Genomic DNA, 17,811 nt, shown 5'->3' on the forward strand with positions numbered 1-17,811 from the left:
TACGGATCCTGAAACGGACATGTTAGCCGTGCTTTCCCGGGCTGCTTCGGCCGTGGGTTGGAGATGGTTTATCCCCCAGCTCCGCGGCCGGACCGACTAGAGGGGCGTTCCCTTCTTCCCGGAGGTGCACAGTAGGCTCACGCGGTCTTGTAAAGCACTTTTTTCTGCTCGTGCTGCGTGTTCCTCCACCCTAACCACTCTTGACGGTGAAACAGCCAGGGGGTATGTGGCGATTCCTCAGGTTGAGTGCGCGATGGCGGTAAATCCGCGCGGCGCCTCTTCTTGGCGGGGTCCGCCTCGTCTCCCATCCAAAGCCTGTAAGTTATCTACCTCCCTCGGAGCTAGAGCTTACATAGCTGCGGGCCAGGCTGCTTCCGCCTTGCATGCGATAGCCACCTACCAGCGCTACCAAGCGCAGGCGCTGGCCGAGCTGCACGAGGGTGGGTCCAACCCAGGCTTACGAGCTTCGCACCGCCGCCGACTTAGCTCTTCGGACTACTGAGTCCGCTGCGTGTGCGTTGGGGAGGACGATGTCCACATTAGTGGTCCAGGAGCGCCACCCCTGGCTGATATGCGCAAAGTCGACAAAGTCCGCTTTCTTGACTTCCCCATATCCCCAGCCAGGTTCGGCGACACTGTCTGTGAATTCACCCAGGAATTCAAGGCGGTGAGAGAGCAGTTGGTGGGTGATGTCTTATCGGCGGTCCGTAGCCCGCTCCGCCCGCCGTGCCATTCATACCTGCTCCTCGCCGAAGGCGTCCGCCTACGAGAGCTGCTCCGCCCCCGCACACGCCTAAGGCGAAGCGAGCGCGTCGGGCACCTCGGAAGCAGGCAGCCCCCCTGCCCAGAACGCCGCTAAGTCCGGCAACGGACCGCGAAGCGCCCCTGGGACAGGCCATCTGGAGAAGAGGGAACTTGCTCTTTCCCCGCTGGAGGGCGGGGCCCCATTTCCAACGGCACTTTTTACTGCCATGAAAACATTATGAAAGGGCACTTTTCACTTCCCCAGATGTGACAGCCCGAAATCTGCCAGTCTGGGACGCTATGCTTTCTAGCTTGCAGATTCGGTGCGTTTCGCCAGTGGCTCACGAGCGCTGGGAGGACGGTCTCCTTTCTCCCACCCCTCGAGCCTCCCCTCCGGAGCTCGGGTTTGGAGTGAGAGCAAATATCCCACCTCCAGCTTTTCCGTGGGACCCGCGAGCTTCCCGGATCAGCACACCCACTCCGCGCTGCCCCACTGCTGGTACGTCAGCGATTGTAGCGATGAGTCCATTAGCGAGAGCTCTGCCTGCCTGGTTAGCGCGGGCCAGCTCTTCGCGGTGGCTCATACGCACAATCAGACTCGGCTATGCGATTCAGTTCGCGAAACGGCCCCCCAAGTCACGGGTGTGTATTCACCAGGGTCAGCCCCCTGTCCGCCCCTGTCTTGCGAGAGGAGATTGCTGTCCTCCTGGCGAAGGATGCAATCGAGCCGCTCCCTCCAGCCGAGATGGAGAGCGGGTTTTACAGCCCACGCTTCATCGTGCCCAAAAAGAGCGGTGGGTCACGGCCAATCCTAGATCTGCGCGTTTTGAACCGCTGCCTGCACAAGCTGCCGTTCAGAATGCTCACGCAGAAGCGCATCCTCCGGTGCGTTCGTCCTCTGGGTTGGTCTGCAGCATTAGACCTGATGGACGCGTATTTCCATGTCTCCACTCTTCCTCGCCACCGACAGTTTCTGCGGTTTGCGTTTGAAGGTCGAGCTTGGCAATACAAAGCCCTCCCCTTCGGGCTCTCTCTGTCTCCGCGGGTCCTCACCAAGCCCGCGGAGGGTGCCTCAGCGCCCCTTCGGCTCGCGGGCATCTGCATACTCAATTTCTTTACGACTGGCTGAATTGCCCTCTCTTTTGATTATGCACAGAGTTGATTATGCACAGAGACAAAGTGCTCTGGCACTTCCACCTGTGGGGGTTTCAGGTCAACCGAGAAAAGAGCAAACTCGCCCCCGTGCAGAGGATCTCTTCTCTCGGGCTGGAGCTGGACTCGGTCACCATGGCAGCGCGCCTCTCCGGAGAGCGCGCTCAGCTGATGCTGTACTGTCTGAGAGAGCTCGACAGTAAAATAGTGGTCCCACTGAAACAATTTCAGAGGCTCCTGGGGCATATGGCATCCGCAGCCGCTTCATGCCGCTCGGATTATTCTATATGAGACCACTTCAGCACTGGCTTCACGATCGAGTCCCCAGACGCGCATGGCACGCGCGCGCACACCGAGTCTCTGTTACTGCGCTGTGTCGCCGCGCCCTCAGCCCTTGGAGCGACCCCTCGTTCCTACAGGCCTGGGTGTCTCTAGAACAGGCGTCCAGTCTTGTTGTCGTTTCAGCAGACGCTTCCAACACGGGCTGGGGGGCTGTGCGTTGCGGGCATGCGGCTGCGGACCTGTGGAAAGGTACCCAGTTGCATTGGCATATCGCCTGGAGCTGTTGGCAGTGTTCCCCGCTCTCCACCGTTTTTTTCCGGTGTTGGAGCGGCAACACGTGCTGGTCAGGACGGACAGTACGGCGGCGGTGGCGTATATCAGCCGTATAGGGGGTATGCGCTCTCGCCGCATGTCTCAGCTCGCCCGCCGTCTGCTCCTCTGGAGTCATCCGCGGCTGAAATCGCTGCACGCCATTCATATTCAGGCAAGCTCAACCGTGCAGCCGATGCGCTCTCACGGCAGCCTTGCGTCCTGGAGCATGGAGACTCCACCCCGAGTCTGTTCAGCTGATATGGGCGCGATTCGGGGAAGCCCAGATCGATCTGTTGCTTCCCCCGAGATCGCTCATTGCCAGTTGTTCTTTCCCTGACCGAGTGCTCTCGGCACGGATGCACTGGCTTACAGCTGGCCTCGGGGCACGCGCAATACGCGTTTCCCCCAGTGAGCCTGCTCGCGCAGTTACTGTGCATGGTCAGGGAGGACGAGGAACAGGTTGCTGGTTGCGCCCCTCTGGCTCAACTGGACCTGGATGTCAGAGCTCTCCCTCGCGATAGCCCTCCCCTGGCAGTCCCTTCGAGAGAGCACCTACTCTCTCAGGGACAGGGCACCACCTGGCACCCTCGCCGATCTTTGAAGAGATTTTTAGACGCGAGGAAGACTTAGGTAACCTCCGATTGCGGTGGCTAATACCGTCACTCGGGCTAGAGCCCCCTCCCCGAGCGCGCCTATGCCCTGACGTGAAGTCTATTCACTGAATGGTGTGTCTCTCGCTGAGAAGACCCCCGTAATTTGCCAGATCAGCGTTGTGCTTTCTTTACGCCGAGAGAAGTTGGAGAGCAGGCTGTCGCCCTCCACACTCAAGGTTACGTGGCTGCCATCTCCGCTCTCATAACGCGGTGGCTGGCAGCACCGTGGGAACGCATAACCTCATCATCCGGTTCCTCAGCGTTAAGCGAATTAATCCACCCCGCCCCCCTTCATGCCCTCTTAGGATCTCGCCCTCGCTACACAAGCCGCGTCAGATCCCTTCGATCCTCGACTCAGTATATTTCTGTCCCTGAAGACAGCTCTGCTGGTCGCGTTGATATCGATTAGAGGGTCGGGGACCCGGAGGCATTTTTCGGTCAGTGACTCGTGCCTGTAATTGGGCTGGCTTCTCTCACGTATGAGACCCCGCCCGCGATATGTGCCCAAGGTTCCTACCACTCCGTTTTAATACGAGGTAGTGAGCCTGCAAGCGCTGCCCTCGGAGGAGGCAGACCCAGCCCTTATTTATTGTCCAGTTCGCGTTTTGCGTATTATCCGGACCGCACTCAGAGTTTAGATCATCTGAGCAGCTCTTCGTCTGTTATAGCGGTCGGCAGCAGGGAAGTGCCGTACCGAAATAAGTTCCCACTAGATTGTGGATGCCTTTCTTTCACTATCAGAGCCGAGATGAGCCGCGTCCCCCGAGAGCGCGTGCGCACTCCACTCGGAGCTTCGCATCCTCTCGAGCGCGCGCACGCGGCGCCCCTCTAACAGACATCTGTAGAGCTGCGGGCTGGGTGACACCCAACACATTTGCAAGGTTTTACAATCTGCGAGTGGAGCCGGTTTCCTCAAGGGTATTAGGTAACCCTTGGTGATTGAGGAAACAACTCGGTAGGGTGTTGAAACACGCTTGCTGCGCCATTTTCCCTAACACGGAGATACGTGCGCCTTTTTATCTGTCAGTAAAGTTCCCCGTCAGGTGAGCCCTGCAGATTCCTCCGTGGCCCCCAGCACTGACTCAGCGGAGGAGTCACTTGCTGGCCCACTACGTTGTAGGTCTGCCCGCTGGTCAGCCCGCGTTTTGGGTAAAGGTGTCTGCTATGCGTGGTCCCCACTAGGCGATCCCATATGCTTATTCAGCCACGGTTAAGTCCCCCCCCCCTGGGCGGACCCGTGTCTTCCCTCCCCGCTAACCACTCTTTTGCTATGCGTACTCCCCCTTTTTAGGGCTAGTCCATATGTAAATTCTGCCATCTATCCCCCCTTGGGTAACGGATGGCCTCCGCAGCGTCCTCCCTATCGGGATTGCACGCTTCCCAACGTACTGTCGTATTTCCTAGAATTATCTAGATGCTCACGACACCCCAAAAAATATATATAAATCCATAAAACTTCTGTTGAAGTAGGATAAATTAGGGCCAGGGACACGTTGGAGGACCGCGCCCCCCATGATGTGGGTGCGTCACGCTTGCTTGACTATCTCCTCATCGCGGGTGTTGGTAAGGTGCAGTCATTATGGCGCTTTCAATGGGCTCCCAATGCGTGGATTTTACAATCAAATCCACTTATAGTGCTGAAGTTCCCCCCGAAGGGGAACGTTCGAGGTTACTAAAGTAACCCTTCGTTCCCCGAGGAGGGGAACGGAAGCACTATACTCCGTCGCCATAATGACTGTCCCTTAGCTGTTGAAAGTCTCTTCAGCTTAAAAAGGATAGCGTCTGCTGCGCCAGGTGAGCTTATATACTCAGTTGATTGCTTATGCCGCTCACCTGCGCAGGCTTGCGCTGCCAATTCATTCTTAATTGGCCCGTTCAATACTCTTTCAGACGAGTAGCTTCTGAACCGAACCTCCCAATGCGTGGATTTTACAATCAAATCCACTTATAGTGCTTCCGTTCCCCTCCTCGGGGAACGAAGGGTTACTTTAGTAACCTCGAACGTTCTAGATGATTCAAAAAATGCAAGTCAAGAAAGGTAAAACAAAATGAACAGCAATGGGAATTAATTTTGTTGAGCCTGTATGTGTTTTTTTTTTTTTACATTTGCATTCAATCAGGAGTACCTAAACTTTTTTGGAAATGCTTTTTTTTACAACCTGCAAAGTACCACAAAAGTACAGTGAAATAACAGTGTACTTTTCTGTACGTATAATATAAGTATAAAGAATGTTTGTGTAAGGGAATAAACTGTAATGCCTGGGAATAAGGAGGTAACAACCAGAAATGCAAAATGCAAAGTACCGCATACATAAGTATATTAAATTTATAGTGTACTTTTCTATAAATTGCAAAGAAACAAACCAAAAATGTTTGGGTAATAACAGAATAACAATAAGATATTCAACACGCAATGAACAGCGTAAGTAAATTGAATTTACAGTGCAGTACTTTGCAGGTTGTAAAAAAACGTGTTACAACTTTTTCTTATGAAGGGCCAAAAACCAACCTTGATTAGGGCTAGTGGGGCAAAGGTAAATATAGTTTCAATGGGTAACTTCCTAATTTATTCAATAATATTTAAAAATAACTAGAAAACTTTGTTTTATATGAACTAATACAGAATAATTATTTAATAATGAGTTAATAATTGAAAAGATTGGGAGTCATTTAATAATAAACTTATTACAGTCAATGCAAAAACAATCTTATTTATAACAGAATGGAGTTAGTTTTTGCCTTGATTTGCTCACTGATGTCTTCTGTATAGTCTGTTGAGTGACATTGTTACTCAAAAAAACAGATTCATTTACATCATTTAATTGAAACATTTAATTAAGTTTGCTTTTTTTGTAGCTTCAATAAACAAACAAAAAAATCTTATGTCAAATTAGAAATGACCCCCAACCCTCTCCATCCTTCTCATTGTCTTCTCAGATAAGATGGTGGGCCAAATCAAAGTTTACAATGGGCTAACTTTAACCCACAGGCCCTGCTTTGGGCATCTCTGCATTAAATGAATAATACATTTATTACTAAAAATGTTTTACAGCTGTACTGCAACTTCTTACTGCCTAAAAGTTTATTAGTTCAAATCAAATTAACTTTTCTAGTCATCTCATCCCACTTGAGTTAAACTGACTAAAACATTAAGTTGAATCTTAACTAAAAATATTAAGGTTAAACTTGATTAATCAGCCTGATCTCACGAGGAAACAAAACTATTTTATGTTTTGTCAGTTTAGTGTCTAATTCACACGAGTTCAGTCCTACGAAAATACAGGGTGGGCCATTTATATGGATATAAAATGGGAATGGTTGGTGATATTAACGTCCTGTTTGTGGCACATTAGTATATGTGAGGGGGCAAACTTTTCAACATGGGTGGTGAACAAGGTGGCCATTTTGAAGTCAGCCATCTTGGATTCAACTTTTGTTTTTTCAATTGGAAGAGGGTCATTTGACACATCAAACTTATTCAGAATTCCACAAGAAAAACAATGTTGTGCTTGGTTTTAACGTATCATTATTACGTTTTCTGACCACTTATAAAATGTGTTCAATGTGCTGCCCATTGTGTTGGATTGTCAATGCAACCCTCTTCTCCCACTCTTCACACACTAATAGCAACACCGCAGGAGAAATGCCAGCACAGACTTCCAGTATCCAGGGTTTCAGGTGCTGCACATCTTGTGTCTTCACACCATAGACAACAAAGTCAGTGGGACCATTCTTCATCATGGGAAATCTCAGGGCCACTGGATATTTGAAATTACTACATAATGATGTGTTTCCCTCTTTATGCACTTAACATGGCACGTTCCCAGCTTTAGTTGTTTTTCCAGCAAAATGGTGCACCACCACATTATGGGTGTCAGGTCCAAGCAAACAGTTTCCTGAAAAGTGGATTGGTCATCCTGGGCCCCTTAGACTTTTATCTTTAGGGTCATCTAAAGGCAGTTGTCTATGGTGTAAAGATACAAGATGTGCAGTACCTGAATCTATGGATGCTGGAAGCCTGTGGTGGCATTTCTCCTGTGTTGTTGCTATCAGTGTGTGAAGAGTGGGAGAAGAGGGTTGCATTGACAATCCAACACAAAAGGCAGCACATTGAACACATTTTATAAGTGGTCAGAAACTTGTAAATAACTCATGAAAGAATAAAGTTTTTAAAGTTACATTAAAACCAAACACACCATTGTTTTTCTTGTGAAATTCTCAATAAGTTTGATGTGTCATATGACCCTCTTCCTATTGAAAAAACACAAAAGTTGGATCCAAGATGGCCGACTTCAAACGGCCACTATGGTCACCACCCTTCTTGAAAAGCTTGCCCCCTTACATATACTAATGTGCCACAAACAGGACGTTAATTTCACCAAGCATTCCCACTTTTATTAAGGTGTATCCATATAAATGGCCCACCTTGTAGATGATTTTAAAATGCAGGTGTGGCACCCAACCCCATCCCTAAAACCAAACTATCAATGATTTTTTGCAGTGTAAAGGTTTTACATTTCTTAATGTACTAACAACACAAAATAGTTGACTCCACTCCAAATTGTAAGGCAACCTGCAGCAGAGCATTTTTGAGTTGACTCAACTTTCAACCCAAGTGCTGCACTTGACTCGATTTAAGTTGAGTAATCTCAGAAAAGATCTGCAGCAAGTTGCCTTACTGTTTTAAGTTGAGTCAACTTTTACTACAGTGAATGGTTAATTTTCTTTATATTGTTTATGACTACATTTACATGATACTATGTCCACAGCAATTGCATTAGCTGTATTATTAAATTATTTTATATTTTGTCTTTACTACAGTATAATTATTTTTCGCATGTCTTTAGTAAAATTTCGTTCAGCAGTCTCTGGTTCACCATCATTTATCAGACAACATGCATAAATGCTCAGTTACTATTTGTGGCATCAATATCAAGATATTATTGACCATCACAGTGTTAAATAATATTTAAATATATTATATTATATTATATTATATTATATTATATTATATTATATTATATTATATTATATTATATTATATTATATTATATTATATTAGTTTTTTGTACTTATATTGCATAGCTGAAATATAAATAACATTACTATTGCTGAGTTTGAAAATGCCAGAGTTCATGCTGAGAGAGAGGGAGCTTCTGTATTGTTACAGTGAACTTCTGTCTCTGCTTATCATAATTATATTTGAAAGGTGATGCAGATGCTATTTTTGAAAGGTATTCACAAGATGAGACTGTAACAACCTGCTCTGTTGTTTTATTATAACATGAAAAATACAGTGTGTCTGCATTTGAAAGTTACAATGTCATATGCACTAAATCTATCAAAAAGCTTTGTTATTCTTCACGTAAAAGATCTTTCATATGTTTTTTTTTATTTATTTGATCCTCTTAAAGGCACAGTATGTACTGTAGGATTATTTTTATTAAATCATCCAAAAACCACTAGAACGTTCTACATTTTACTGACTTATGCACTTGCATTATCTTATATGTTTAAAGGAATGTTCAAATTCAGAGAAATAAGCAAATTTAACTAGTGATAGGGCAACACGGTGCCACAGTCGGTAGCACATTCGCATCACAGCAAGAAGGTTGCTGGTTCAAGCCTCAGCTGGGTTAGTTGGCATTTCTATGTAGAGTTTGCATGTTCCCCCCGTGTTCGTGTGGGTTTCCTTCCGGGTGCTCCGGTTTCACCCACAAGTCCAAGGACGTGGTGTAGGTGAATTGGGTATGCTAAAATTGACCATAGTGTATGAGTGTGTATGTGAGAATGAGTGTGTATGGATGTTTCCCAATAATGGGTTGCGGCCGGAAGGGCATCCGCTGTGTAAAAACATATGCTGGATCAGTTGGCAGTCTGCTGTGGCGAAGATTAGTAAAGGGAATAAGCCAAAAAGAAAATGTATAAATGAATTAACTAGTGACACAGACTGTGTCGTCTGCATGCTATTGACACACACTCTCTATATTTAATTTAGGTTTATTGGAAAACATGGAAGCACCAAAGATGCTTTAATATGTGACATGTTTTTTAGACTGCACAGAGCAGCATTAACAGAACCCTAAAATGTATTTAATATGATAAAAAAGCTCTGCTTCTTCTCCACATAATCACAACTGAAAAAATGAAAGCGTGGTAGTGTGGCATAATAAATGGGATAATAAAATAAAAGGGATAACAAAAGCTCTGCAGTTTTCATGCCATGTCATACTCATCTCTAATCAGTAATTGCTTCAGAGGTCTCATTTTGCTTTGACGAGTTTCAGTCCTATGAAGCAGTCATACTAGAGTTTGAGCATTCCAAATTCTTTGGTATGGCGCTATGAAAATTGGTGGAATAAACAAGATGGTTAGAAATTAAAAGAAGGTTTGTAATTTAAATTTTCTGTCCAGAGAGGACATGTTTTGATTTTCTGTTGGACTCTGCAGTCACATGATGCAATTTTGCAGGTCAGAGTTTACCAGGCTTGAACTTTGCAATGCAGTGAACTGCAAAACTTGTCACATGAGCTTGCATTTCCGGTCTGTTACATTCGCATGCGTATGAATAGAAGCCTATGGTGAGAAAAGTGTTATGTGACCACGGCTTTACTCTGCTTCATATTAGCATACTAGCATGATGATCATTTTTGAATACTTTAGCTCATAAACATGTATTCCTCAAGAGTACCGTAGGATGTAATGATGACAACTTCAATGATTCCACACTAAGTTACGACGTCATCAAACTACGCCTTTGTTTGTTGTGAATATGCATCCTCTAGTAGTGAAAATTACATACTGTGCCTTTAAATCAACCTAATTTAAATGCAGCTGTGGAGTAGTGTGCACTCTGTAAAAGACATCTGTTGATTAACAGTTTCTGCTTTTGTTTACAATGTTTTACATTTCTTTACAATTGTGAATTGCATTATGTGATGTTGTTCTCTGCTCTGTCAACTTTTGATGTTGAAAATTCAACTCTACAGTTTAACAAAGTGACTTTTATAAACATTTTAGTAGTTTGTAATAATATAATATATAAGAAATAGAAAATTGAGTCTCTAAAACAACACAAAATGTTCTGGAACTTTATTACAATGTTTTTGCGATGTTATATACAACACCAATCCAGACAATATATCACTTTAAAGAGCACCTGTTTTACACCTTTTTACAAGATGTAAGATAAGACTTTGTTGTCTCCAGAATGTGTCTGTAAAGTTTCAGCTCAAAATACCCTTCAGATTATTTATTATAGCCTCCAGAATCTGCCCACTTTGTTGTCTGAATATTGTACATTGTAGCTGTTTTTGTAGCCTGTGGCTTTAAATGTAAATGAGCTGCTTCTCCCCGCCCACTGTTCCCACATGCGTGGTTGCTTCTCATCATGCGCTACATCAAACAAACAGCACAGAGACAGACTCTGATGAAGCTGAAATACAGCTCATTAGTCAAAAATACCAAGTAAGTTTATTTCATGTATTTGTGGTGGAGTTTATTCAAGCCTTTCTGAAATGATGAGTCTCATAAAAATGTCGTTTGCACTATACAGACAAACACACACAGACATGTTAGCGTTTACTGACACCATGTGGCCGTGGGAATTATATCGGTTAAGAATTACATATATATTTTACTGTATTTATTACAAACATGCTCTGTTTTAAAAAGGTTTTAAACTTATAAAACTTATAAAAAATCGCAGAGAGTTGGAACAGATCTTTTAATCCCAATTTCTTTGCAAAAAAAAAAAAGTTCTGGGGACATGTGTATACATGTTATTATAAAAACATGGCATCTGTCAATCAATTCGGTGGGCAGGGAAAAACGCCTTTCTACATTAAGTTTAATTTATAGAATTTTAAATAAGAGGCTTTTTTCTATCACTCTAATTTGACTGTGGATACACTATACCTACATACAGTTCTGTCCATACAGCTTACAAAAGTTGATTTTCCTCATAGGTGCCTTTTAAACTATTAATTATGTCAATAAAAGATTTTTCAAGGTTAAAGTTGTTGGAAGAAAGATCAAGGTTTAATACTGCATGTCAAAAGCAAATAAACTTGAAAAAATGAAAACATGAATCACAAATACGCTAAAAAGCTGTTAATTTAGGGATTTTTTTACAGTGTAGGCTCCGTCATCAAACACTGTAGGAATGTTTTCAGAGCCGCTCTTCTGGGGGTCATTAATAATATAACCACACTAATACTTAAACGGTAAGACGTTTTAGAATATCAAAACAACATTATAGATCATCCCATGATCTCTTTTAACGGATCACATGACCTTTTTTAATGCGTATGCTGAAGTTTGCAAAATGCGCATAAAAATGGGTAGATGGAAACATAGCTATTGGTTGATAAACATTTAGCTCACGTCATTGGTTGAGGCATAAATTGTTTAAAAGTGAAACAGCAAGAATGTGAGATATGTTTTTATTTTTTTATTAGATGATTTGATGTTGGACAACCTGTGATATTTTCTTTTCTGCCCATGTGATATTTACCTCTCTGCTCTCTGAACTGTAGGTTGAGTCACGGATGCGGCTCGCCAAGACAGTGCTGGTGTTTGTGGGTCTGTTTGCCATCTGCTGGCTCCCCAACCATGTGATTTACCTCTACCGCTCCTACCATTACACAGAAGTGGACACGTCAATGGCTCATTTCATCGCCAGTGTATGCGCACGTATCCTCGCCTTCACCAACTCCTGCGTGAATCCTTTCGCTCTTTACCTCCTCAGCAAATCCTTTAGGAAGCAGTTCAACAAGCAGCTTTGCTGTTGCTGTCCGTCCATCTCTCTGCGTTCACAAAGCAGCCGGCGTCACAACACACGACTCAGTTCACTCAAAAGCACACAGAATCACTCAGTGGCCAGTTTCAGCCTCGTCAATGGTAATGCTGTATACCATTAGAGATGAATCAGATCCTGGGTTTCACTTCAGGAGTAGTTCAGCCAAAATTAAAACACACATCTTTAAAATTCTCATCAATGAAATGAAAGGGATAGTTCACCAAAAAAATTAAATGTACTCACTATTTACTTTTCCTCAAGTGATTCAAATGTTTTTTTTTTTCTTTTGGAAGAATGTTGGGAACTGGTAACCACTGACTTTCAAGGTAAGATAAACATATAAGTCAATGGTTACCAGTTTCCAACATGTTTCGAAATATTTTTTTTGTGTTCAAAAGAATAAAAGAAACTCAAACAGGTTATGACTGACAGGAAGGGTGAGTAAACATGAGAGAGTTTTCAATTTTGGCTGAACTATTCCATTTAAATCAAAATATCATTCTTAGTTGAACAGTGCAAACGGAATTGTGAAGGTTTTGTTCTTGTTGGTTACTGCTGGATTTGATTTTGATGTTGTGTGTTTACCTTGTGAAGGCACAAATGAACATACAATTGCAAGATGATCACATTATGTCGAATAATATGGACTTTGAGACATGAACTGAATCATAAGTCACTTGCAATGAATGTTGTCTGTTCATGCAATTTCAAAGATATCTGAAAATGAACATTTTTGCTTGTCTGTGATAAATGTGCGTAAAGTGAAAGGCACAAGGGCATCCGCAGGATCAAAGGGATTTTTAAATGTCTGTTTTGTGTTTTGGGTCTAAAACAACACTATAAGGCTAAAAGAAAAAAAATCAATATGAGTTTTATGTTCTGGAGGATTTATGTAAGTTTAATGCACTTTTATGAGACTTGAGACTCATCAAATCTTTGAGAGCAAAAAGATTGAAGGTATGTCTAGATCAGTGGTTCCCAAAGTGGGGGTTGTGGGACAATGAGACTTTGTGATTTGTCAATTTTAATAAACTATTTCAATTTTTATATTTTATCCATAACCTGCAGAAGATAGAAACAGCTATATTAAAAATACAACATGCAAATAAAAAGCCATCAGAGTTAAAAAAAAAAAAAAAAAATGCGACTGTGTATTTGCAACAGATTAATTTCATGACACCAGCCTAAACTTTTAAATACATTCAAAATAAACACAGGCGACTGAACATGGAGTATGTTCTCCAAGTGGTTTCCAAATTTAAACCAAGAACAATGAAACATGTAATGTGTTTGCTACTTTTGTATGTTTTGTATTATTAGTTATGTAAATTTACTGTCTGATGAGATAAAGATTGCAATAAAGCCTAAGAGTACTAATATGAAATAATTTATATCAAGTCAGTATTGTTTAATAACTAATTGAACATTAAGACAATAAAAACATCCTCAAATCAAAATAAATCTTTGAACTTAATACATTGAATAAATTGCTTCACGTGGTCTTAACAAATGTTTAAATCGTTTCCCAAAAGAGAAAAAATCTCATTATATAACAAAACGTAGTCGCTTCTACAATAACGTTAGATAGTGGCTTTTAGACTGTCATGTTTTCTGTTGTCAAAATGCTCATCTTTATATAGGCCTATTGATGTGTGTTAGCCATTGCATTCAACATTCGGATGTTTATAACCACCGCAGTAAAAAGTGGGGGTTGTGAGTCACTAGCATTGTTATTTTGGGGGTCATGGGCTGAAAAGTTTGGGAACCCCTGATCTAGATAACACTTTACATAGAAATGGCATAAAACGATGACCGATATAGTTGTTTTTTTCTAAATAGGGAAACAACCAAAAAGCAGTGCAGATGGAGATAATCTCCTTCTGTGTGAACAGCTACATAATCTTACTGTAAACAGTTGTTTGTAAATATCCAATCTAGTGTCATTGCAATTGCTAAATTTTGCCGTATTGGTGGCAAATTGTGGAAAGCATACAGCCATACGTTTGCAGGCCCCTCTGGAAAGGAAAACCCATTTGAATGTGAAGGAATGAACAAATATTATGTATTTTAGTCAATATTTATTTATTTTGTTCTGTCTGCAATATTTGGATAGATATATGGACATTTTAGTCTTGGTGAATTGCAGTTTTAATGTTTACCGAGCTATCATTAGTATTTGGATTAATATTTAAATTGAAGTTTACTAATGTAAAGCACATCTTTCAGTGTTTTATTGTGAACAAAAACTGTCAGTGTTCTTGTCTGCTTTACTTGCTTTACTAGTAAAGGTTTTAAAGTGCTTCTGGTATGCTTTCCTATGCATACTCGGACAAATTGAAATGATAAATAAATGGCAAAATTGGTACATTGCTGGAATTTTGATCTAGTAATGGATGTTTGGTTTCTTACATGCGTTGGGTAATTTGACCAATCAGATGAGAGCAGGCTCTGAGAAGAGAGGGGCTTAGCCTTAAGAGTGAAAGCATCCTTGAATGATCAAGTTCAGACACTGGAGAAAATAGTTGGTGCAGTAGTGTGTATTATAACAAAAAGATTGAAGTGTTTTTTTTTTTTACCTTGGTTGGATGGAAACTATTGCAAAACGTGATCTTGACCTTCAAAACTAAATGTAAAAATAGTAAACAGAGGCACTTTAATGGACCTCATGCTCAGCTGTATTATTTAGTCAGTATTGTGTATCCTGGCATGAAGTAAGGTGAATGACACATGCTTTTGTGGTGCCTTTATAAACAAGATAAATCTTTGTGTTTTAAAGATGCGAGATAATATATTCCTTCATTGCAGTTTCATGGTTCAATTCTGCTTCGTAATTTCAAAACATTTTAGATGGTCATAGACTGCTGTACTTTTTATCTGAGATGAAAAGAAACATTTTTGACCGGTTCTGTACTGACGTTAATGTGGACGTTGTTGTTGTTGTGGCTTTGTGATCTTATTTCATATGACGAAACTCAAGTGTATTTGATTGTGAATAAAGTGGTGCATTTTCCGGCCCAAACAACTGCATATTACATGTGATTGTTCTTGTTTGAAAGCTCTGTGTACAAACATCCACAGGCAATCATGAGCAGAAAGCAAAAACAAAAGAAAAAGACATACTTGATGAAGGAGAAAGATTATGTTTTTCCTACTCAGAGTGATGTAGTTACAGTTTCATCCAGTAGAGGCAAACTGGACCATGATTAACCTTGACCTCTTGGATGAGAGCAGCTACCAGTGCATAAATATTTGTCTTATCGATGATGAGAAAGATAAAAGCAATGACATTTAAATCCATCATGGATTTAGAAATATGACCTTTCATTAAACCATATGGGATCAAAACACACTTGGAGGTCCCCAGTTTATTCAGTCCAGATATTTAATGTCCAGACAGCTCATATTATAAACAGCCAGAACACTTATTTGGCTTGATTTTCTTGAGTCTGTAATCCAAACAGCAGGGGAGAAACCATTTGTTTCGAATTTTCTCACCAACTTCAGATCTGGATGTGAAATAGAGAGCATAACAGAGATAAACTCTGTCCATTGAGACACAAAACAGCCATTTCTGTCCCTTGAGGAAGTTTCAGGAGATTAGATCATGTAAAAACAGATGTATGGGAGCAAAAATTGAGACTGAGGTCAGCCAGTCCTTTTAAGAATGATTGCGATGGAAAACATGAGTTGTTTTCTCACGTAATCAGTCTATTATTAAATGTTGTTTCCAGCAGGAACTCACAGTACATTTATTTTGTCTTGCTATAGTTTTTACTTAGACTTACAATAGGGCTGCATGATATTGGAAAAATCTAACATTGCAACATTTTTTTTTTATTCTGCAATATTTATTGCAACATGAATACAATTTCACTAGATGACTTGACAACCTTTTGGAAAGAATTGATCATTTTAAATTGATTGGGATGATTCTGTAGGCAAGTGCATAGCATATAATAAACAATATACAAGCATAGAAAAATTCCAAAAAGAAAGAGATACTATTTAAATAAACAGCATTTCATTTTTTTTTACCAGATGAGTCTTCATGTACACCAGGGGTGGCCAATCCTGTTCCTGGAGATCTACCTTCCTGCAGATTTCAGTTGCAACCCTTATCAAACACACCTGTCTGTAATTATCAAGTGGATTTCAGGGTCTAATTAATTGGTTCAGGTGGGTTTGATCAGGGTAGGAGCTAAACTGTACAGGACGGTAGATCTCCAGGAACAGGATTGAGCACCCCTGATGTACACAGTAATTGAAAAATCAAATGTAAAATAATACTACATAGTCTTAGTTGCATAAACAATTCAACTAAATTAATCATTATTAAATAAAACATTTTACAATTTCCCGTTTAAAATCTTCACACAGTCACAGGCCTTAAAAAACACTTTGCGTATATTCAACATTGCGTATGCTCGCAATGTGACTATTGCAAATGATCATTTTGCGATACTGATGTTTAAACGATATATTGTGCAGCCCTAATTTACAACCAATATATCTTTTACTAAGTTAGGTTTGTTATAAATAACTATCTGAGACAATTCCCTTCTATTTGTATCCCTCAATATTATATTGTAGTATATGTTGTAAAATATTATTAGGATGATAAGACGTTATTAAAAGTTATCATAATGAGAACACACAGAAGGCAGTTGAAAAATGTAATGTGTGTATTTATATAGTGCATTTATTGTGTATTGCCATACACCCAAAGCACTTCACAATCATGAGGGGAGTTTGTCTCTCCACCACCAGATTAAACATTTTGCATAACACTTGTTTTATGATCTATTAAAAGATCATGCAAACTACTCCACATTTTCCCTCAAATTGAGCTGTGTTTGAATTGAAAATGTACGCCACCATGTCATTCTTAAGGATGTTTTGTATTATAAATCAGGGTGAATATGCGTATTGTTTAAACATTTTTATGCTAAATTATTACTTTCCAACAAGAAATCTATCTAGAATATCTTTTGCCGTTCTGTTCCCTTATAAAAATGAACCATGTTTTTTACTATCTACACTATAAAAATAATAGCTGCCGTATTTTTTTAGCTGAATCAAACTAAATTTTCTAGTCATCTCAACTTACATCAATCAAGCTGATGAAAAGTAGTCATTTAAACTTTGCATTAAAATTTGTTTTGGGAGTTCATACAAGCTGCTGATTGATTTTAAAGCTTGTTTGGCGTGCTGTCACGAGAGAGAGCCCTGAGCTCATAAGATCCACGAGCCCGGGGCTCGCTCCTGATTACAAGGCGAGAGGGGAGTTTGAGCTCAGGTTGATCTTGAGAACTCCCCTGCTGTAGTAGCTAATAAACAGATAGTGATTGCTCTTAATAGATAACTACTTACTATGAGCATGTCTATGTTGCCGATTTGGATTAACTTAAGTTGTATGTTTTTGGATGATGGGAGGAAACCGGGGAACGCGGGAGAAACCCACGTGAGCTCAGGGAGAACGGGTAAACTTAGCACAGAAACGTCTGCTGGCTTGGAAAGGACTAGAACCAGTGAAGTTTTTGTTGTGAGGCAACAGTGCTAAACTGGGCCACTGTGCCACACATCTAGGAAAGGAGGAGGAGCAGGGGTAGAGGAGATTCTTCAAAATGAAGATGGCTGTTATATGGAACTTATAGGGTATTTATAGTGAATTAGGAATCATCTGATTGGTGAATCATAAAGTGCATAATGCAGGACCAGCCTCAAGCAATCATAAGCACCTGATCCTCTCCAAATTACTTTATAAATAAACTTCACGAAGTAAACAAAAAACATTTGTTGTCATGACTTTTTGCCATATCTATATTTGAAAGTATATAAATAAGATATAATTAATAATCTGATATAATT

At 41.4% G+C, this 17,811-nt stretch overlaps 1 protein-coding gene across 2 annotated transcripts in view; it reads left to right on the forward strand.

Annotated features, from left to right (window-relative positions):
* Positions 1 to 14,319, forward strand: part of grpr (gastrin-releasing peptide receptor) — a 64,419-nt gene extending 50,100 nt beyond the window's left edge. For both annotated transcript variants that reach the window (XM_087273857.1, XM_087273856.1), the window contains one exon: positions 11,681 to 14,319. In XM_087273857.1, coding sequence (XP_087129983.1) covers positions 11,681 to 12,064 — 384 coding nt within the window. In that variant the 3' untranslated portion in view covers positions 12,065 to 14,319. The remainder of the gene's footprint in view (positions 1 to 11,680) is intronic.
* Positions 14,320 to 17,811: the final 3,492 nt, after the last annotated feature.

This window comes from Danio rerio, chromosome 11, assembly GCF_052040795.2.
Source record: "Danio rerio strain M-AB ecotype USA chromosome 11, GRCz13ab, whole genome shotgun sequence".
In the NCBI taxonomy this organism is placed as follows: Eukaryota; Metazoa; Chordata; class Actinopteri; order Cypriniformes; family Danionidae; genus Danio; species Danio rerio.